This window comes from Tetrao urogallus, assembly GCF_951394365.1.
Source record: "Tetrao urogallus genome assembly, chromosome: 13".
Taxonomy (NCBI): domain Eukaryota; kingdom Metazoa; phylum Chordata; class Aves; order Galliformes; family Phasianidae; genus Tetrao; species Tetrao urogallus.
The window spans coordinates 3,603,116-3,626,361 of record NC_136826.1 but is presented as its reverse complement, the minus strand read 5'-3'; the positions used below and the strand labels follow the sequence as shown (position 1 = coordinate 3,626,361).

Below are 23,246 nucleotides of genomic sequence, written 5' to 3'. Positions count from 1 at the left end.
CAGCCTCCAAATAAAAAGAAAAAAGAAAAAGAACGTTGCACTGCTCTTCAGGACAAGCTCCTTGAAGAGGAGAAGAAACAGTTAGAGCATGTTCAAAGAGTTTTACAGAGACTGAAATTAGAGAAGGACAACTGGCTTCTGGCAAGTAAGTGCGTGTGTACAGTCATTGCTGTCCCCAGAACTGAAAGTTCAGTTTGCACTAGCATGCTAAATGTTGATTTTTAACATTTGATTTCTTGATACGTTAAGGTCTGTCAGGAAGAAATTTCTAATTAGAATGCAGCATGTCTTTTTGCAAATGCTGACTAGTTCTTTTAGGGAGACGTTTTATTTGCTTCTTCCAATGGCAAGGCCTTTCTAATATTGTGCTGACTTAAGAGACTTTGACAGATTTGATGTGAGGTGATAGTTACAAGATGGTTTGCACATCAGTTGCTGTGTTGCAGATCATAGAAATGTAAACACCCAGTGAGTGATTTGAGTTAACTTTGAGCACTGTGATGAAGAGTGGTATGCAGAATCTGGATAACTGAAGCGGTTCATGATAATTTTTCTGAGCTTTTTTCTATTGTAACAAAAGACTTTTCCCTGTAAGAAATAAAGATTTGCTATAATATTTCTACCCTTCTGCATATTACTCAAAGGTAAAAAAAAGCTTATTTTGATGGTGAGTAATGTCAGAGATACAACAGGAATACAAACTGGAGAATATGTTATGAAATACTGAATTTCTTGGGAGAAGTAGTTTAATTGCTTGCCCATTAATGTACTGATTATTTTTCTTTCTGTTTCTTTGTTTCTGAAGAGTCTACCAAAAATGAGACTATCACAAAGTTTTTGCAGCTATGTATATTTCCTCGCTGCATTTTTTCGGCAATAGATGCAGTTTATTGTGCTCACTTTGTAGAACTGGTTCATCAGCAGAAAACACCCAACTTCTCCACGCTTCTCTGTTATGATAGAGTAAGTATTTAGAGCTGTGTGTGTGTTGTTAGAAGCATGCAAAACTAGTATCCTCTTTCTCTTTCAAATGAGATCTCAACAAAGTCATTACTTAGATTTAATTTTAAAATCTGACATGGCAATGAAAAGGTCCCCTTTGCGCTTCCTGTTCTACAAATGAAGTTTTCTCTTTCCTAGACCTTATGGGGATTACTTTCATGAGCGGTTTTTTTCCTTCTGATTTATCCTAAAACAGCTAAACTTGTATGGTATAGTCATCAGCAGTCATACAAACTACATGCAGGTTTCACAGCCTTGCAGTGATCTGCATTTCTAAGACTTTATCTAATTCTCCAACTTCAGCTGTGTGTGTTGTGCTGCTGTAGTAGCAACCTCCTTTAAGCTTGCCCTAACAAGAATAGTTCTTGGGACATTCTGACTCTGGTGACAGACATGGGATTAATTTTTATTGCTGCTGAGATGTGGAAATACGATGCCATAGGAGGTACTGATAGCTGCAGTAACCTGATTTTCTGGATCAAACTGCTCCAGCAGTACTGGCTGACTGTTCCATTCTGCAGCGTCAGAACCTTTCTGGTGCTTTCTGCTGTAAGAAGCCAGATTAAGTTAGTAGCTGTTTATTCAGTCATGACTATTTAGTCATCTGTATGGTTGCAACAGATTGTGTTACAACTTTTGATTAAGAGGATTTGTGTGGGGCTTCATTATGAAAACTATGGTGAAGATTTTTTTGTGTGTGTGTGTAAACACCCAATACAAGTTGTCAGTTTTCCTTTGAGACTTTTGAAGTAGGGATCTGCTCTGGCCTCATTGCTCCAAAAGAGCATTCTTACTCAAAGACACAGTTTGTGTTCTACGTGTTTATATCTGGGGGCTGGTCTCGATGATCTCTAGAGGTCCCTTCCGACCCCTACAATTCTGTGATATCTGCCTGCTCAAATCAGTTGATAAATCTAGAGCTGAAACAGGTACATTCCAGTGGAGATGCACCTTACCTGTGGAAGACTCTGTGTCAGTGGCACATGTGTGCAGCACCTGGATTCTGGGCTCAGAGTGAAGATTTAGTAATTGGATAATAAAGTCCTGAAAACAAACAGAGTATTTGCTAAGAAGCTTTAGTACACAAGCCCTTTTTTTTGTTTTGTTTTGTTTTTCTGTGCAAATCTGATTTGGTTTCCAAATATTTCTGTAATCCAATCTTCTCTAAATTTAAAAACCATATTAACAGTAGCTTAGATGAGAACAATTTGGAATTACTGATGATCCTTCTTTGCAATTCAGTGAAGTCAAAGTAACTTCTTACTGCTGCCATTCACAGGTTTTCTCTGATATTATATATACAGTAGCAAGTTGTACTGAAAATGAAGCTAGTAGATATGGCAGGTTTTTGTGCTGCATGCTGGAGACTGTGACTAGATGGCACAGTGACAGAGTCATATATGAGAAGGTATGTAAAGTTATTAAAACTTGTTTGTTCATGAAGAGTTATATAATGACTGCTTGTATAATACAGCCTAACAGAACCAGATTTACTAAAATCATTCACTTGATTTAGACTGTGATTTAATTTTTCCGATGGCTTCATGTTAGAACAGCAATTCTAATTGTATTTATCTCAATTCTAATTGTAATTAATCAATTGTAATTAATGTACTTTTAACAGAGTTAGTTTTGTATAGCGTCAGAAGTAAAAGAAATGAATTCTGACTCTCATAGCTTTTCTTGAAGATTTAAGTAGCGTATGGGATCTCCTTGCTAAAGTTAGTTATATTGCAAGTAATCCTTTTCCTCACCCCCAAGAAAGGCTTCAACATAAATAAGCTTTTAAAACAAATGAATATGTAAGTCCTAGAGAATTAGCTCGTGCTTAGTCTGTAGGAAGAGAGGAAGTGCTGTGTTATGTGTCAGTGAGAAAGTGCTTCGATAATATTAACTATTGCAACAGTCTTCTTTTTTTATATATCCTGGAAAAGATTAGTATTTTAAATTGTGAATTTTTATTTTTCACTCTTTTGCACATATATAGGAATGTGGCAACTATCCAGGCTTCCTAACTATATTACGAGCAACTGGGTTTGATGGTGGAAATAAAGCTGATCAATTGGATTATGAGAATTTCAGACACGTGGTGCACAAATGGCACTATAAATTAACTAAGGTAATTAAAGATGCTGAAAAACTTGTTATTTTTTTTAATCTTTAATGAAAAGAATTGATTAGATTTAACTTGTGTTCTAGGCTTCTGTACACTGCCTTGAAACTGGTGAATATACACACATCAGAAATATCCTGATTGTGCTGACCAAAATCCTTCCATGGTATCCAAAAGTGTTGAACCTGGGCCAAGCCTTGGAAAGAAGAGTACATAAGATATGTCAGGAAGAGAAAGAGAAGAGACCTGATCTATATGCATTGGCTATGGGGTAACAACACCTTACTTTAAGAAAGTGGTTAAAAGTGGATCATGAAAGGCTTCTAAAGACTTGGAACTCTTACAGTCCTAACATATTTGATTTTTACCTTATCACAGAAGATTTCACTATCCTGCATCTCAGGGCTGGCATTGTGAATGAAAACTTTCATGTCGTGCTGGATGATCACTAATTTCCTTTTCAAGACTCTAGTAAAACACATTTAATAGTAAAGATTTTCACTCACAAGAGCATAGCTTATTTGTAGAGAGTTAGCATAACAGCAAGTAGACACAAGGGAGAGTAAAATGGAGAAAGCCAAGGGCTATTGTTGCAAGATTGCATAGTTTGGAAGTTGATAGGATTCTAAAATTTTAATCTAAAATGCTTAATTATGTTTTTCATAAGTCTGATTGCAGAATCATCTACGGAGACTTGAGGGGTAGTTAAGGTTGTGCTAACAGTGGGCTATTTGTGTGTTTGGCAGGTGTGTGTGTGTGTGTGTGTGTGTGTGTGTGTGTGTGTGATGGTAGCAGCAAAAAGGGCTTTGAGGTAGGCCTGCTTCCGTTGTGAGGTTTTATTTTTGTTTGTTCTTTTAATTTTTTTTTTACTCTGAGTTTATTGATAAAGGGGGAAGAAACTGCATATCAGTTGGGAAAAACTGTGAAAAATAACAGACGGAACTGTTAGATTAAGTCCTCATTTAAAATTCAACCCATATTTTGCTTTGTTTGTGCATATTTAACAATCTGTGCGACTTGCAGCTATTCTGGGCAGTTGAAAAGTAGGAAGCCTTTTATGATACCTGAAAATGAATTCCACCACAAAGACCCACCTGCCAGGAATGCTGTAGCTGCAACAGTACAAAATGGGCCAGGTGGTGCTGGGATGCCTACATCTCTCACAATAAATACAGCGAAACTGGAGGAAAGCGCTGCTGAAGAGACTGGTAAACAAACTTGATTCTTAGTTGAATGATATTTGTAGGCTACTGTCTCAAAACTCGGCTCGTAAAACTGAAAAGAAAAGAATCTATTAATAGTGAGCTTAGTGTCAATATGCATTATGCGTTCTTTGTTTAGCTGGTGGGTGATTTTGCAGGAATGTAGTCTGTTTAATTACCTATTTGAACTACCAGCTAAATGTAGCTTTGCGTGAGTGTGCTGAGATGCTTGTTTTTATTACTGAGATGTATGTTGTTGAAATAAAGTTGTTCTCTTTCTTTAAACAGATAAACTAAAGGAGAAGTCTCAGGGTACTGTGAAAGTCATTAATAAAACTGTCAATGCTACACCGAAGGTGACAACAAGCAATGGAAACAGTGCTTCTAATAGGTGAGAAATCTACTCCTTCCTTGATATGCTCTGTTGTCTTCCTTGAGATTGACCTAGCTTTTCAATCCTCTCATGTGCTGTTTAACTTGTTCCTATTTTTTCAGTTTAATAAATAAGATTTTTGCCAAAATACATAGCTGTACTAAGCTGACGCATTTATTAAATGCATTCTGTTTAAATAACGAAAACCAAATTAGTACTCTTGTTTGTTGATGCTCTGATGAAGCGACAGCAAATTAATCTGGCAGTGACTGATTGAAGAAATTCTATCTAATCAGGAGTAAGACTCACCTATAACACATACTGGTTTTTTGTCTCCTAATTGGCCTTTTTGATTTTGGTGCAGCAAAATTATTAAAGAGAAAGATGATAAAGAAAAAAGCGGGAAGGAAAAAGATAAAGAAAAGAAAGAAAAGATTCCAGCTACCACTCCAGAGGCGAAGGCACTTGGGAAGGATGGGAAAGATAAACCAAAGGAAGAACGGGCAAATAAAGATGAGAAACCAAGAGAGATTAAGGAGAAAACACCGAAATCTGACAAAGAGAAGGAGAAGGCCAAGAAAGAAGAAAAAGCTTCAAAGGAAGAAAAATCCAAGACAATTGTTACCACCATTGAGTCAAAGTCAGTTACAGAAAAGGAGAGAGAGAAGGAGCCGTCCAGAGAAAAAGATGTAGCAAAGGATATGAAATCCAAGGAAAATACTAAAGGAGGAGAAAAGATTCCAGTAGCTGGGTCCTTGAAGTCTCCTGTTCCCCGATCAGAAACATCAGAATGTGAGAGGGGTGAGTCTGTTCTAGAAAAAACGTTATACAGACAATAAGAATGTGGCACTAGAAAATCACTGACTGCCAATACCTGCAACGCCTCAGCCCTGTTGAAGAGAAGAAAGGCTAGCTATTATGCAGTGATGACTTTTTAGTGCCTAAAGTAGGTATTCAGGATATCTCCAAAATGAGAAGTGTGAATGTATAAAGCTTGCGTTTAGAGTGATTTCTGCAAAGCCTTTCAATCTTCTGTGTGCATGTTAATAACAAAGTAAGAATTATTCTGAATGGTTGCTTATTAGAATGTGTTTATATAACTGTGGCTTAGAAGTTTTGCAAAAATTTAATGCAAACCTCCTGAAGAGTATTCTCTGAGAGTTTGGTCTTAGCCTTTGAATTGAAAGGAAACAAGGGATGTGCTTGGTTTTTTTTTTTTTAAGGATTCGCTTCCTTAAGGGCACAATAAACTTTATCAGTTCCTTCAAAAATTAAAGATCTCAAGTTGTTAATGTTATGTGTTAAATTCTCATAAGCTGAGGCTGATGCTGAGTTTTTTATAGTACTTTTTTTCTGGAAAAGCAATTGGATTGGAATGCTGTCAGTTCTGTTCAGCTCTTCAGATACAGATTAAGGGAAAAAAAAAAGCTTGAGCACAATTTTGCAGCAGTTTCTTCATGTTTAGCTATTTTTCTGCAAACTTGCATAGGGAGTTGAAGGCATGTTTTGAAAAACAAAATCTTAGTTAAAATTAAGTTTTACTACTCAGATTATTTTGGTATTTCAAGAAGTCATATCCTCTCGTAAATCTGCTTTAATAATGCTCATGTTCTTTTTCCTTTTTTCAGAACAAAAACGCCGCAAAGTTGATATCCATTCTTCTCCATCACATTCCTCAACAGTAAAGGTTAGTATAGCCTGAGGAAGGCAGCGCCCATGTTAGGCTCACAAGTTTGGGATGCCAATGTCCGACTTCCTTCAAGTTTTGTGCCAAGTATACACTGGAACCACTGGAGGTTTTATATTGCATTAGAAAATGCATTCCTTTTCTTTATTGGCGGACTGTCTTTTTTTCTATTAAAATATTTTTTATTAACCAAAGTAAAGCTTCAAGGACCTAGCACAAATTTCCTAAATTGTGTTTGGAAATTGCAAGAGAATTTTTACCCAGAAGTGCCTCACTGTTTTAAACAGTCAGTTTTTTTGGAGTGCAATGGTAGCTACAAGCAAATGAGTCTTTGCAGCAGAGTGGAGCATATTTTTCTGCACTTCCATTGAAGAATCTCTAACACTGAAGATTCCTGGATGATACGGGATGTACGATACCTCTGAATTCATCAGGCTTCTTGATGAGCGTCATACCGATATGTGCCTTCTAAGGAGGAGTCTTGAAAGGAGTTCCATTTTAAAGTCTCCTTGGTGATCAGTTCTCCTGTAGTTGTGTATAATCAGTGAGCATGCAGCTTCTGTCGTACCTTCCCTACGAGGTTTGTTTATTTCCAATGGGTTCCCACCATGTTGAGCCCTGCGGTACGATAAAACCAGATGTGGCAACCAAGCCTACTACCCAGCAAAGAGAAACCCCAAGCATTCAAGCGCAGCACAATACCTTGGGCGTAGCCTACTTTGAAGACTCAGGGTAGCCATTCCTTGCTCTATATTTATTTTATTTCTAAACCACCATGTTCGTGGAATCTTTGAATTTGCAGTACGTTGAACATTTAAAACTGTAAGTCACTAATACTTCATCAAGAGCACTGTGATGGATTATGTGAGCTTTTAAAATTCATCGTTTTACCAGCTTTAGAACAACCTTTTCTTTTCTTTTTTTCTTCCCAGAAGAGTGTATCTTTTTCAATGTAAGATTTGCTTAAAAGATTTAGATTAATTTTGAAGAACTGGAGTAGCTTTTATTAATTTTAAGGAAGCAGGTGGCAGGGATAACTACTCAAAATAGAATTAAAAAGATTTTCTTGCCTGTTTTTGTAAGTGGCAGTGTAAAGTTCTAGAGTGAATTCTGCCACATTTAACTGAAAGTGGAGAAGATACAGGCTTAAAAGCATTTTAAGCCTATTTCAACTGTGATTCAGCAGTATTTAGAATTAAGGCTATTTTTCTTGGTGGGAGAGTGGTTTTTCAGTATTCTGTGAAGATTTGGGTATGAACACATTTTGTAGTTAATATAACAACTGAGTAGGGAATAGACTTTTTTCTGCCTTTTTTTTTTTTTAAAAAAAAAAAAACAACAACAACCCTAGTTTCTAAATTTTATTGTGTGTGAAGTATTAACCTCAGATTTATTCCAGAAGGAGTAGCTGTTTTTTGTTTCAAGGGTGCGGCCACGCTTCCCAAAGTTCCTCTGGTTTCTGAAAACTATTCCAGCTTACGTGTCATCTCCATTCATTTTCTACAGGACAACCTCAACGAACTCAAGGACTCTTCAACAAAGGTTTGAATCTTTTAGAAACCACCAAAATTTACTTGAGTTTTGTTTCGGAGAAAATGTAACCTTGGTCTTGTGGCAAACTACCTCAGAAAATACGAATTCCACTCCTGTGAATCCTAGCATTGGACCTGAGGGATGTAGAACTTTGCTACAGGAGAGAGAGGGAGAGTTGTTAGGTGAAAGCAACATAAAGTCCCTAAATTTAACATTCACCCAATATTTTAAAGAGATTTCATGTCATAGTAATTTCTCCTTCAGTGTTAGCTTCAGCCTTCTACAGGCTATAACTGAAGGAGGAATGAAAAAGGAAGGAATGAAAAAGAAGCACAGCTGCCATTAGTGTCTTGGGCTTCACTGACTTTCAGAAAATTAAACGAATGATCCATCTGAATAGTCAGAGCTGAAAAAAGTAAAATCAAATCCAGCTTTGGGTAATCTGATCAAAGTAAACTTTTTACTGGTCCTCATGGAAACATGTATGTTTAATTTAAAAAAGTTCATAGGTCATTTATCTAGACTAAGAGGTAATAGACTAGTTAAACTAATTGGTATTAAAAAAATAGAAATAATAAAAGATAGTTATTTCAAAACAAAAACATGCAGTTCTTTTCCCCTTGCTACCATTCTATCACTTCATAGGCAACTTTCTAAATAATCATTTGTTTCTGTCCTGTGAACACACTGCAGGTAGAGTATCTTACAGGAGGCTGTTCTAAAGGATTGAGATCTTAGTGGTGTTTCAGAATATTAATTTTTTAGACAAATTCTGTAGCCATTGTGTTGCTTTTTAAAATGAATTACAGGACAATCACAAATACTGCGGGTTAATATTAAGAAAGCTTTTTGCTGTTTCTTTTGGGCGAGTTTAAAATATATTGCATCTGACTAATAGAAATGGATCAAGTCTTCTAAAGTTGCTATTAAGAATTTGGGTCATGCACTCAATAATAGTATGTATATAGCACAGATGTTTATCACTTGGAAGTTGTTGAACACTTGGACTTTCTGGATAACTTGTGGGTTTATGTAAGATTACATATATTAATTTACAATGCACAAAGGATTTATTGCTTTCTAGCCGTGTTATACACTGCACTGATGTTTTACTTGTTGCTCTCTTTGATGAAACAGTGTTCAGAACGCTTGGCTTGTTTCAGTTCAAAATAGCCCTGACTGCTTGATGGATGCTTGCTAGCTTTGAGTTGGGTCTGTCCTTTATCAGCTGTACCTGTCTGTGTGGGGACTGCACACAGGGGGCATCCTTTGGTTCTTAGATTTAAAATCATGAAATGATAGTGTGTATAGATTGCCATGATGTTCTGTGCATCCAATTTGTTTAGAATTAGGAAAGTATAATGTCTGCCTTGACCTTGGAGTTCTTGGCTTTTTCCTGTATATGATGTAACAAAAGCTAAGTTTTTCGCTTCACTTCATGTACGTGTTTGAGGGAAAGGATGTAGATTTGAGTTCAGCTTCTGCTCAGAGTTAGGGACTCAAGTGCTGTTGTGTGCTAACAAAGTTTCTTTATTTCTGACTGCTGATTTTTTTTTTTTTTTTGAGAAGGATGAGGGCATGGGGCAGACCACTGAAATGATGCTTTACATTGCAGGTTATAGAGTACATGCTGCCAGACGTGAGTTAGGTTTGTGTTACTCTTTGGCCTTTGTCCAGTTTCGTAGCATGTGGCAGTGCCCCAGGTTTGATGTGGATTGAGCTAGCAGCATTTCTAGAAGTGAGCTGATAAAGTTTGACAAGCCAAGTCTTGGCTCTTCTTGTAAGGAGAGGAGAAATGAATAAAACTTTCCATAATTCTCCATTGGAATGGTAGAAGAGCAATGGGGATCTGTCATGAACAACCATCTGAATGCAAGAAGCAGAATAAGAGGAAAGCAGAGCAAAATGTGGAAAGTATCCGTGGGTGACAACTACTAAATGGGGCTGCTGAAAGAATGTATTTGTTGGAAGTCATTGTTAAAAGGTGACAACAAAGCAGGGAATAAGGATGGTGTTACCTGTAGAATAAATGCAGGAGAAGCACAAAAAGTGAGGGGAAAGAGCAGAAAGAAAGGGCTACTGAAGTCACTGGTGTGGCAGTTATATAGCAGCATTCTGGCACGTGCCAAAAGGAAAAGGAACCTTTGTTATGTGCCTCTTATCAAAGTTTGAGCTTGCTGATTTTAGGTTAAATGTCTGCTAGGATTCTAGAAAGACAGAATTAACTTTAAAACTATTTGAAACAGTATTTTTCTTTCAGTTGGTTTGGCTGGTTCTAATAGTGTCTGGATTGTTCTGATCAAATCTTGTGCTTATCTTGTTAGAGTGCTGATTAAGCAAAATGTCTCTCTAATAAGAAATACAGGGAACACCTTAATGCAAATATTTTTCAGATAAAATTGATAACTAAAGGGCGTGCTCAAGTATACTGACTTAATTCTGTGTTGCTGTAACTTAAGTATATGAAATACCACAAAAAGACATTTTTCATTTTGAAATTAATTGGTCTTTTTATGAGAAGTATTTTTATAGTCTGATCTTTTCAAGAGATAATAGAGAATATGTAATTATTGTAAAAAAAAAAAAAAAAAAAAAAAGAATGTACTATGGTAACCAAGTTACTACCTTATATATGCACGGTATAGCCTTTTATTTTTGCCAAGTGTTATGCTTGATGCTACTATGATTTTTCTTCTTGCTGTCCCCCTCTCTCCCTACTTAGTTTGTGTCACAGATATTCAGCTTGTTTTGCAGAACTTAAGATTGGTTAGGAGGAGGAGTGCAGTAACAACCTAGAGTGTGTTACAAAGCAAATGCACAGAATTGCATGTTGGAATGTCAGGCTTAAGGTGGAATTTTGTATGACTTCAGCAGAAACATGTTATTCAAAGTTGACTTACAGTACTTTATGGATTAAGATTATTTAAAACAAACAAACAAAAAAAGAAACTCTTTCCATTCATTCATTCCAGGCAGAATTTGCAAGTGCTAAGTCTGAGAGTCTGCATATCCTGAATCAGTAGCACTGCTGATCAGTTTTGATGTGTCAGACAATACTGGTAAACAAACGTGTCTGTTTCATGTAAGTCTTTCGGTTAGGTGAAAGGGTTCCTGCATTTTCAGTGCTGAGAAGACAATGCTGTAGGTTAAATGATAGATGAACAGTTCAAAAGTGCGTTTGATCGCTTTTTTGTCAGTAAAAGTAGTAATGATAAGTCTTGCTTTTTGAGCTAGATCTGTGTTGTTAGAGTAAGACTTCTTGTTTACACATCTAGGAATACATATTAATATTTGGTGATATTGCCTTAATTTAACAGCACTACATTAACCACACTACTCCAACACTGTCCAAGAGTAAAGAGAGAGAAGTGGACAAGAAAGACTTGGACAAGTCAAGGGAAAGATCCAGAGAGAGAGAGAAGAAAGAGGAAAAGGACAGGAAAGATCGAAAAAGGGTTGGTGAAACTTTTGTAAACTAGTAGTATGGAAAGTTGATAAATGCGTGGGAAGCTGCTTATTTCAAGTTTTGGCAGTAATAATTGGTGGCACAGCCTATCTAAATAGGAGTGATCCTTACCAGGGTTGGTTTTGCTTCTGTTATTTTTTTCCCTTCAAAACTGATCTGAAGGAATGTCACACAAGCTGTAATTGCACCGTTACATTTTAAGCCTTCAGAAATATTTTTCAGAATAACCTTGTCAACAGCTGCCTGCTTCAGCAGTGTGTGTTAATTGGCTAATATCTCCATAATTGTGTTTGGTGCCAGGATCATTCCAACAGTGACCGAGAGGTGCCACAGGATTCAACTAAACGGCGCAAGGAAGAAAATGGGACAAGTACGTGTTTTGGTTTGTGTGTGGGGGTGTTCAGTGTTACTCGCTGGGAATTAAAACTTTGTTATGTTGGTTGCTTTTTTTTTTTTTTTTTAGCAGGTTCTTCAAAGCACAGTAAAAGCGAAAGTCCTTCTGATTCTCCTCGTTCAAATGAAAAAGAGAGGGAGAAGAGCAAATCAAAATCTTCAGGAAAAGAAAAAGGTGACTCAATCAAAGCAGAAAAGATGGAGAAGAGCTCCTCTGGTAGCAAAAAGGTAAATAAGCTACTATTATTTAGTCAATTTTTTTCCTTTTGGTTTGTTTGCCTGTGTTATGTTTTTCTGTTGTTGTTTGCTTATGACAGAATAAGCTAACCTTTTCCCTCATTTTAATGCTTGTGTATGTCCTGAATTTGTAGGGAAATGCTTCTGGAATTTCTTCTGGCTCTAAGTATTTCAATGGTCACTCCTGATAGCATAAATTAGAGGAATAGCTCTTTCAGCAGTAGTCAGGAAAATTCAGAACTTATGCTAGTGTGTTCAAAACTTCAAGTATATTTGCAGTCTGCAGCTATGTAAAAGCAGGGCATATTTAAATATAAGCTGCTGTATTCATCTTTTCAAGTGCATATGTCACAAGTACTTCTGTGAAGCTAGGTAAGTATTTAGTAACTCCTCCCTAGTTGTAATTCTTTACTGATCATACGAGAACTGCTGAATCACGGCCTGAACCTCTGATTGATCACCTGAGTTGAGCAATGGTTCAGCCAGGGGAGCTCAGGTGAAGGCAGTTCAGCTGTGCTGCAGGAAGGGGTGAAGCCTGGCTGCACCTCTCCTAGACCCATTTAAGAGCTGGCTGCCAGTGGGGAAGGATCTCTTCTGGAGATCTGCTCCACTGCAGTTTATTACGTGAGCCCAGGACAGGGCGAGTGTCCTTTTCTGCTCTGGTGTAACAATTGCATCAGCCAAGCTCTCGAATGTACTGTATCATCATTGATTGTACGCTGGTAAAGGGTATCACAGAGCTGTTTGAGATTTTTGTGATTCTGACTGTCTTAAAAGCTGATTACTGATATTCTGATGAGTATTAAGCATGGAGAATACAATACATCCAGTCTGGCAGTACAGCATATACTGTAATAAACTGCATGTGTAACTTCTGGTTGTTGGTTTGTTTTTTTTTTTTTCAGGAATCGAGACATGACAAAGAAAAAGAAAAGAAAGAAAAACGAGACAGCACTGGAGGGAAAGAGGAAAAGAAACAATATCCTTTTACATGTCAGCATTTCAGGAAAAATACAAAAAAATAGCTTTTTATTATATAATTTAAAACAAAATATTTTTCCTTAATGCTGAATCTACTCATAAATCTTCAGACAAGCACAGATAATGAAGAATTTTTCAGTCAAGGTAAAATAAAAATAAATAATGTATTTACCTTCTTTGAACAGACAGCTACTGTGGCTTCTCTTGGCTGGTAAAGGATGCACGCGCACACACCAGTCTGAGTGGTAAAGGGTTGAAACTACACAATTTAAAATTCTGTCCTAGGGAAATAGCTTTCCCTGTCATTAGTTGGGGAACTGGAATAGATGCTTAAACTTCTTTGGCAAAAATAAGGGGAGGATGGTGTGGGTAGGGTCAAGAACAAAACTGAAGACAAATCACTGCGATACTGATAAGTTACCAGTCTTAATAACCTATGTTGTTAGTTAAGAATACCCTTAATGCATTGGAAACTTTTGATCCTTTCTTTCCTTTTTATCTGTACAGAGAGTATTGGCCGTATCAAATTGCTGTGTAGTGTAGTAAGGAAATTCATCATCTCCATGAATGTACTGACTATTTACTGAAAGGAAAAACTGCAGGCACCTATTTTCAGTAACTCTAGCTTAGAAAAAAAGTAGTGATTTGAAGCTGACTGTTCTGATTTTTTTCATACCATTGCAAATATGCAAAGGCTTAAGTTTAGCTGTAGGGATATGAGGGTATTTTTGCATCTAACAGTTTTGAGTCTCATCTTTCATTTTTGGTTGTTTGAGAAGCACAGTGCCTCACTTGATTGAAAATTAGTTCACCTGACCTACTAACTTGAGCCACACATCACTAGCAATATTTCCATTTAGACCAGTAGGCTATTTTGAGAGAGTGTGTATATATCGGGTAAATAGGAAAATAACCAATTGGTATTCAAAAAATATTAAAGATATCATCTTTGTTTCCACATCATCCAAGTGCTTTATAATTCCTGTTTGTTCACTGTTTAGAACTGATGAGTTGTTTAATTTTTCCTCGTTTGCTTGAGGAGCTCACAGAACCTATGAATGGAATTAACTGTTTTTCTTCAGCTGCATGTTTTAGCAGTGTGAGCTGTTTGCCTCCTCAAATAATGTTGTTCTGACTGTAGAAAAACGCATATTAAACTTATTAAACAAACTGCTCTGGTAGGAGGGTTGGACTCAGTGATCTCTTGAGGTCCCTTCCAACCCCTGCAGTTCTGTGATTCTGTGATTAAAGAGGGAGGTAAGAGAACACTTTTAGTTGGACAGGTTCTTTTTGTTGCAGATTTTGAAGAGGGATTAATGAAGCTGAGAATTTGTCCATTTTCTTAGCCAAGAAACCTCTTACAAACACTTTTCATAAGAATTATATTGAAAAACAAGGGCAAAACGCTTTGAGTGGTCAAATACTAGAACAGGCTGCCCAGAGAGGTACAGTGTTGCTAGCCTTGGAATTCTAAAACTGACCTGGCATGGCATAGCCCAGAGCAGGCTGTTTTAGTGAATTCTTCTGTGACGTTCCCAAGTTCTTCTGTTTGCATCTGGCTGTTTAAAATAACAGAGACCAAACCTGAAAGGTGCAGATGCTTTGCTGTTTGGAAATTCCTTTTCAGGAGCTGTAGGGGTTGTGGCTGGCGTAACGTAATGGAGGAGTGTTCTCATGAGTTCCCTTGCAAGAGACTGCACTTGTGCTCTGCTTGGGCCTTAAAAACAAAGCAGCAGATAAAACCCATCACCGTGAGCAAAACCCCGATACAAAACAGTAAAAGCAAAGTTCTCTTAACAAATGCTTTCTGCTTTGAAAGCAGAAATACAGTGGTTCAAGAGATCTGCTTTCTCATCTTCAGTACTAGCTCTTGAATTAATAGAGGAAGAAACTTGCTGAAATCTTCTGATCATCCAGAAGTATCTTCTGAAGATTCTGTCCATAGGTGGAATGTTGGAATTGGGGGAATGGACTATTTGGGGGGAAAAGATCTCAAGAGTTTCACTTGGTGCCATTATTCTGCTACTGAAGCTGAATGCAAATATGTAGAGGGGTTCTGGGTAACAAAAAGCTTGCAGTGACCTCTTGCACTCTGTGGGGGATGTTGGTGTAAGAGAGAAGCAGTGAAAGTTCAAGTTACTGCTGCTTATTTATTTTTTATTTTCTCCTCTTGAAATAATAGAACATGCTTCTGTCAATAGCTTCCAAACTGAAAAAAAAAAAATATATATATATATATATGAATAGTCTCCAGCAGGAATTTTGTGGGATCTTTTTTGAACTCCATATTGTCTAATCTCAGGTTTTTTTCCTTTAAAAGAGTATTTTTCTGAAATACTTCTGGCAGCTGAAGCCCATTGCTGTGGACTTGCAGCTTCTTGAACAGAAATGAGAATTTTTCCCTTGACCAGCAATTCAGTGTCAAGGAAGAACTGCAGTTACAAAGCACAAAGCATCCGATTGGGGCTTTTATTGTTGTCTAATCTAGAGACTTGAACAGCTCCAAGGAAGGTGTGCGTGCACAGCAGATACTGCCTTGAGAAGTGACTCCTTGCTGCTTATTTCTGTCTTTAGACGAGTATTTCACTGCCAACGGATGCTTACGTTACCATAGCTCTTGCTATGGAATAAACTATAGTTAGGGAGCAGATGAGGCCCAAGGGTTCACATTCTTTGAATTGTGAATGAAGTAAAATACTCAACTGTGAGTTGGGTTTTCATTTGAGCAGTGTATAATTCCAGTTGTGTGTGTCTTCATTGCAGGTGAGATTGAAATGACAAGATGTCCAGCTGTGACCAGAAATGTATTTTCCAGAGTATAGATTGCACAGAAATTTGTGAATGAAGAGGACCCATCTGCATCTCCTTAAATTATTCAGTTCTCTGCTTTATTTCCCCGTGCTGAAGATTTAATTGTTGAGTTGTACATTACTGTATTTTAACTTGTTGCTTAGTTTCTTACACATTTATTTTCAGTACCTGGCTGAAAGTGTTACCTATTCCATATTTTAGCACAATGTGCTGCAAACAAACAGTTGCCATAGTGCAAAGGAGGTTTCATGTGTACAGAGTTCCACTTTGGGTTGTCTAAAATACTGCCTGAGTTTAGTAATTCTTTCAGTATGAAATGCGTTCTTTTAGATGTTTGAAAACCACAAATAAACAGTTATTGAACCTTTTTGAATTTACCTCATTTAAACTCAGTTTTTATTTATTACTTGGCCTGTTTTTAATACCAGTGACTTAGAAAAGAAGAAAAAAACACACACAGAAAACAACGAAGTGGGAGCACTGTTTTCATGCGATGCTTAGGGAGTATTTGTATATTCTGTGTACAACGTCGGCTTGTTTAAAACAGAAAAACAAAAAATAAAGAACAAACCCCGATCCCTCCTCCCAGCCTAAACCTGTGCTCAGTTGTCCCTTGCCACCTTTTGTTTGTCATGTTGTTTTTAGATTAATTGGAAATGCTCTCTTCAAAAAAAAAGAAAAAAGAAAAAAAAAAAGAAAAATTTCAATTCCAGCTGCAGGAGCTTTTTATCGCTAAACTTTAGTCTGAAAAGTTTCACAATGACATTTTTAAAGAAAAAAAAAAAAACCAATTTTTTTATCTGCTGAATTCTACCAGTGTAACCTTTTTTCTAAATAAACAATAGTTTTCTCAATGGGTCGTAAATCATTGTGTGCGTGTGGTCGCTTTATTGCTTCGTGTGCCGCTGCCAGCATCTGTGAGGGGGCGAGTGCGACTGGGGAGAGTGCTTACCGTACAGCACTGCGTTCACTGCTGCCGTCTGCCAGCATCCCAACGCACTGTGCCTCCTGGGGGCTGGCACACGTGTAGCCCTGCTGCGCTGTCAGGAAGATCAAGGTGTGCTTTCTTGAATTCAATCAGGTTTGTACCTTGAGATGTTTGTGATCCAAAACTCCGAAGAATCTTTGGGGCCTTTTTCCCTCTTGATTTCCTAATCTGGTCAAACGAGGCTGACTTTAAAAGGTCTTAGCTTGGTTTCAGCAGTTTAATTTAATGCCTGACAAAAATAAGGACTTTGGCCCATCTGATGAAGCGTGGCAGCTCACTTAGAAGTCACTGTGTTCACCTGGGTAAGGGGATCTTTGTGTTTGGAAGTCTTCATGTTAAAGATGAGTTGTTTTTTCATCCTGGAGCTGTGAATCTGGTGAAGTGAAAGTGATGAGTAGTTAAAGCTAGGAAACAGGGATTGAGAAATACTGCCAGCTTCTGCTCTTTGGAGGAATGGCCCTGGTGTCTTGCCCAAATGCCCTGTTTGCTATTTAAAGAGGTATCTTGGGTGCTGAGCTTTTTTGGCCTGGGTCCAGCACTGTAGGTGTCTATGCTACAATTAGATTCTTATTGAATTTTGGTGATGGTGTGGCAATCGTGTTTCCTCACAGCAAATTTTCTTCTGGAGCAGCTGAACTCTGAGTGTGCTTGTTCCTTCCATTTGCCAGCAGCGTTCTGTGAGCCATTCTTTGCTTTGGTAGCCGATAGGTATGGCGGAACAGAATGTCCGGGTCACTGCTTCCCCTTTGGTGACACCTCCACATCTGTCACTTGAGCTGTAATTCCGTGCTCAACTGTTCCTCTGCAGCTTTTGTATTTACTGCATCTTCTGTCTCGTTTTTAAATTCAGCTCTGCCCCTCGTCCATTTGTGCTCTCTCTTCAACATTGTTGCGATAAATGGGGTTGTGGAGGAGAGGAATTGGATGCTAGTGAGAGGGGTTCAACACTGTGAAGGCAAATGTGAGCGGGAAGATGAAACCTGACAGCCTTCACCCTTATGGAGCCTCAGAAGGCAGGCAGTGGAAGCAGTGCTTGCTATTGTGGCTGCTGTGCAAAGGCTGGAGTGCATGCTGCTGCTTTATCCTGAAGATGAACTGAATAGTTAATTTGAATAATTATTTTAAAAGACAAAGTCGTGCCAGTTTAAGATGAGTTGGAGCAGAGGATTTGTAAGGAAAATTGTAATGGAGTGTGAAGGTTTCTCATGGGTAGAGCTTGTATTCCCTTGAAAGCTGCATTGCCTGTATTGGCAGTCCCCCAGGGCCTTCAGAAAGCAGTCTGTCCTCACCCTTATGGTCTCTAACAGGAAAGGATGATTGTGATTTTCAAGGTTATGCTTTTAGACTGACAAGCAGGAGGTGTGTTCTATTTGTGGGAGTGCTTTGGTTTGTATGACTGCTGCCACGCTCCCTACCGATCTCTGTGCCTTAATTCTCCTTACCTGTGCTTAGCAGCAGCCATCTCTGTTGGTGCTTCTGCTGGCTCTCTCTTCTGGAAAAAGAAGTTGCTGAAAGTGATCCAAACTCAGATTTGTGTGGTGTGAACTGCTCTGCCTCTGCCCTTTGCTCGCAGGCAGGTGTGGGAAATGCACCTCTGTCACTACACGGATGCTGATGGTTTGCCTGGGAAACACACCTTGTTCTGTTCAACGCTTGGTGCTCTGTGTGTCCTTTTACGTTAAAAGCTCACGAGGAAACACAAATGACATCAGAAACTTCACAGCCACTGCATTCTGTATGCTGTGCTCAATGCGGTGGCTCTCTACAGGTCCTGCCACAGCTGTAGTGCTTTCTCCTGCACCGCTCACCCCTGTGGCCAGTAGATGCCAGAGGAAGAGACATCTGAAATTCGTCTGAAAGCAGCCAGGGCTGCTCACAGCTGGGTGCTGCCAGCGTCAGCTGGCTCCTAATGAGCTGCTTGGCTGAAGATGGCCAACTCCCCGTGTTGAAAGGGCAGAGGAATATTGAATAAATACCATTTATATTTATTTGCCTCAGCTCAGAGCGCGGCCCTTACGTTAATTTGGTAGGATTTTGGCGATTAGCCCGCTCAGTCTCTATCTGCAATTCAGACCCCCCGGGGCTGCCTGCCTGCTGCCTGCAGGCTTCCAGCCCGGCTGGCCGCTGCATGTCAGTGTTGCTCCGAAGAACCGCGGAGCCTCTCGGGCTCAGTGTCTGTGCGGAGGAGCGGCTCCCGCCCGGCCCCGAGCGCTGCGTTGGGACCCGCGGGGCGGGCGGTGGGCGCCGGCTGCAGCTCGCCCTGTAGCTGCGGTCCGTGCGTGGAATCCCACCTTGGTTCCGCTTCAGAACCCTGCTTATGGCAGATCGAGCATCTGCCTCACGTGCACTGATGGCTCAGTTGCTTTATTTGTGTGCTCGACGTTATCTAACGTAGATGTTATGTGCTTAAAGGCTTTATAGCCCCTGCCATGGAGATCCAGTTCTGTGCTGCCCGCAGCCCTGTGCCCCACCATGCCTTGTGCCTAACGGGCCTTTCTCAGAGCTTCTTCTCTTTCGCCTTTGCTCATTTAACTCCGGGTTCAACTGCTTTCATACTGCTAGAAACTAAAGCACAGCCTGAACCTGCAGCAAACCCAATGGCAGCTGTGCTCCCCAGGGCCACACCGGTGCCATAGCTCAGCACTGCAGTCCCCATTCAGCCTTGCAGCACTGTAACACAGCCTGAAGGCTCAAAGCTCCAGCCCCGAGCCCATTGCTCCTCCAGGTCTCTTCTTACAGCTCTGGCTGTGGAGCAGAGCCTCAGCCTCTTGGGTTTCGGTGGGTGAGGAAGCACTTGGAAAGTCACAGCCAGAGGGTTGTGGTCGGTGGCTCTACGTCCAGGTGGAGGCTGGTGACAGGTGGTGCCCCCAGGGTCTGTACTGGGACCAGTGCTCTTCAACATCTTTATCAGTGACGTGGAAAGTGGGATCAAGTGCACCCTCAGCACTGCTGATGACACCCAGGTGAGTGGTGCAGCTGATGTGACAGAAGGAAGGGATGCCATCCAGAGGGACGTGGGCAAACATGAAAGGTAGGATCACGTAAGCCTAATGAGCCTCAACAAGGTGTTGCTCTTGAGTCAGGGCCATCTCATATATGTGTACAGACAGGGAGAAGAACTCCTTGACAGCAGCCCTGTGGAGGAAAGCTGGGCATGAGCCAGCAATGTGCACTTGCAGCCCAGAAGGCCAACAGCGTCCTGGGCTGCATGAACAGAGGGGTGGCAGTGGGCAGGGAGAAGATTGTCCACATCTGCTCTGCTGTCTGCAGCACAAGAAGGATGCAGAGGAGGCCATGAAGCTGCTCATGGGACTGGAGCACTTCTCCAGTGAAGGCAGGCTGAGGGAGCTGGGCTTGTTCAGCCTGGAGAAGAGAGGGCTCCGGGGGGACCTGATTGTGGATTTCCAGTACTTGAGCTTATAGGCAGGAGTGGGACTGACTTTTTATGTGGTCAGGTAATGATAGGACAAGGAGGAAACAGTTTTAAACTAAAAGAGTGGAAATTTATATTAGATGTGAGGGTTTTTCACTGAAGGTGGCGAGGCCCTTGCACAGCCTGCCCAGACCACAGGGCTGGGTGTGGACAACAGCAGCTACAGGCAATTTTGTCCCCAGCAGCAGTTGTGGATGGGCATGGTCTGAATTAACAGTGCTTTGAAATTTACAATACCCATGAAAACGTTATCACTGTACTTAAATCCCCTAGTTTAATTGAATAGAGCTATCATTATCCAGAGCTTGTTTATGTCTTGCTGCCTGCAAAATAGAATCAATTTTTCAGACTGAGGCAATGAATATGAGCACCAGGGAAATTCTGTAATTTTATTTTAATAACTGTGAATTATTATTATTATTTTAATAACCACAAATAAGGTTTTTTTTTAAAAAACAAGTCACGATGCTCTGCACCGGCCCTCAGCGGGGCACTGTGGGGCCACTGCGGTGCGGAGCCCTGGCTGGTTTGCTGCTGGGGGACAAGGCTGCCCGGGCTGGGGGCAGCGGCCCTGCCAACCCAAGGCTTTGTCCCACTCTTGGTGCTGAGCAGTGCCTGCATGGTGCTGTCACCATGTGCTGATGGGCTCAGTCTCTGCCTCATCTGTAGATGGCTCTCCCCCTGCATCCCTGTGGGCTTTGCACTGTCCCAGTTCAGCCCCGCACACCCCTGCCTGCATCACACCAAGAGAATGACAGCACGGCTTGTGTTGGAAGGAACCTTACAGCCCCCCCTGCTGTGGCCCTGCTGCCTCTCAGCTCAGGCTGCCCAGGGCCCACCCAGCCCAGCCTTGGGCACCTCAGGGGGCGGGCACCCACAGCTCTCTGAGCAACACCATTTGTTTGTCAGGGTGCCAAACCCCAAATTCCTATTTCCCAAAGCATTGTGCTTCGTTTCAGCTGTGTGTCCCGAAGCCTTTCCCCAAAAGGAACAAACGTTGGGCATCCCAAGTCAGAGCAGAGCTCTGAGGCCGCAGCGGTGCCTCTCCTTGGGGAAAACATCAGCAAACTCTTTCCTGGGTTCTTTTTTTTTTTTTTTCTTTACAGTTTTATTTACAAAATGTATTAAAACTCTTTGTACAACACCTCATTAAAATGAGGCTCAGTAATTGATGCCCACACATGCAGTTTATGCTTTTACAGCCATTAGTTTGCTTGGCAATTTTTCTGCTCACTGAAGTGCAGTTTCAATGACCAAAAATAGGAACTTAAATTACAAACTGAAAAAAAAAAAAAAAAAAAAAAAAAAGAGAGAGAGAAACATAAAAAAAATACCAGAAGACAACGAAAAGGAAAGAACCCAAGAGACCACCAAAGCAACACAAAGGAAAAGAATAAACCAGAACATCGTCGTGAGACTACCGCCGAACTTCCCATAGCTTGGAGCTGGTAGCTGGGGTTGTAAGCAATCACCACGTTTTGTTTTAGCTTTACATGCAAGTTTAAAAAATGTCGAACCGTTTCCCAAACTCCCTTCACTGGTGTGAAGCCTCCACTCGGTAAAAATGGATTTGATAAACATACATTTTTATACAGCTTTTAAGAAAAACTCGTGGTTTGAACCCAACGGAGGACCGCACCGCTCCAGCCCGCCCTCACCCGGAGCGGATCGTGATCAGAAGGTGAAAAAAATCACAGTTTCATGACAAAAAGAACCCAAACCAAAACCACAACTTTGTTGTTTAATCGCCTGTTAAAAACTGGAACGATAAATTATTCTCCTATGAGCCTTTAAAATGGGTCGTTATATTACATTTGGTTGGAAATACGTATTTTTAGCGAGACTTTGCCCATACAGTCCTTTTCTTTGTGTTTGTTGTTGTTTAAATCCTATTAAAAGTTCGAATCTATCATCAGCAAACTAAACGCCTACGGGTCAGACGGGTTTAAATGAGCTTCATTGCGCCGTATGTTACCGACGAAACAAAATTCTATAGTAAACTACAGAAAATACGCCTTGTCGTATTAGAGGTAATTAGTACGCAGATATCTCACCGCACGCTTCCGGCGTGACTGACAACGTTTCACCTTTTTGTTCTTATTTTTTTTTAATTATTTTTAACCTTTTGTTGTCGTTGTTGCTTCGTTTGCAGATGGCGCTGCGCGGTTCCCAGGCGGAGGCTGCGGGTTGCTGGGCAGGGCTGTGCATCTCCCAGCACGGCGGGGCTGCTCGGGGGGCTGTTCCCTGCTCCGGTTTGAAACTGTTGCCGAGAAGCATTTAGCTGAGCACACTGCGAGCTGGGAGGAACCCGGTGCGAGGCAGAAGCGGGCCTGGGAAAAAACTAACCTGCGCTTCTCTTGCTTCGTTGCTTGATATTCAACACTGAATTAAAATGCAGATGCACAGCAAGAAAAGAGATATATGGTCTGAACCTAAACAGCACGTCGCTTGTTGTTTTGTTTAAAGCCACCCAATATTGTTTTAATAAAGCACCTGTAGGTATGCCCGATGATAGAAAAACAAAGGAATACAATATTTCTGCCTGCACTTAGCTACCTTGTCAAGGAATGAATTTACTGGTCTGGAAGCAGGACATGCAGTTCCACAGATTGCTTTCTCTTGGATTTACAGATTCACAGTCAGTGACCTTAGCTGTATTTAATGCACATTTTCTTTTCTTCAGGTGTTCTTCGCTGATATACAGAATAGCTCCGACAGCTGAGAGCGGCTCAGAACCACGGGCGCCGGGTCCCGGGCGGCTGTGCTGGGCCAGGCTGGGTGCGATGCTGCCGGAGCCGCGTGCCCACAGCTGCCAGCACCGCACCGCGGCCGCGCTCGGGACTCGAGTTCAGTTTCTGTGCAGTGGTATCAAAGAATGGCTTTTGTTGCACTGATTTTTTTACAAGATTTTTTTTTCCTCAATACTAAGATCTTGTTAGCAGTCCTTTCCTTTGCCTTTTCTTCACTTTCTTTCATTGCCTTTTCCTCTTTCGTCTTTTCCTCTCTTTTCTTTTTCTTTTTCTTTTT

General features: G+C 40.4%; 1 protein-coding gene across 1 annotated transcript in view; it reads left to right on the top strand.

The window, feature by feature from the left end:
- THOC2 (THO complex subunit 2) overlaps positions 1–15,784 on the top strand; it is a gene marked incomplete at its 5' end in the record, with an annotated part of 51,309 nt that extends 35,525 nt beyond the window's left edge. Inside the window, 16 exons of the mRNA XM_079542012.1 lie at positions 4–145; positions 806–963; positions 2,282–2,410; positions 2,990–3,121; positions 3,202–3,386; positions 4,139–4,323; positions 4,606–4,708; positions 5,055–5,491; positions 6,319–6,377; positions 7,884–7,919; positions 11,228–11,365; positions 11,677–11,746; positions 11,840–11,997; positions 12,912–12,985; positions 13,084–13,131; positions 15,751–15,784. Of these exons, the coding sequence (XP_079398138.1) occupies positions 4–145; positions 806–963; positions 2,282–2,410; positions 2,990–3,121; positions 3,202–3,386; positions 4,139–4,323; positions 4,606–4,708; positions 5,055–5,491; positions 6,319–6,377; positions 7,884–7,919; positions 11,228–11,365; positions 11,677–11,746; positions 11,840–11,997; positions 12,912–12,985; positions 13,084–13,111 (2,034 nt within the window). The 3' untranslated portion in view covers positions 13,112–13,131; positions 15,751–15,784. The remainder of the gene's footprint in view (positions 1–3; positions 146–805; positions 964–2,281; positions 2,411–2,989; positions 3,122–3,201; positions 3,387–4,138; positions 4,324–4,605; positions 4,709–5,054; positions 5,492–6,318; positions 6,378–7,883; positions 7,920–11,227; positions 11,366–11,676; positions 11,747–11,839; positions 11,998–12,911; positions 12,986–13,083; positions 13,132–15,750) is intronic.
- Positions 15,785–23,246: the final 7,462 nt, after the last annotated feature.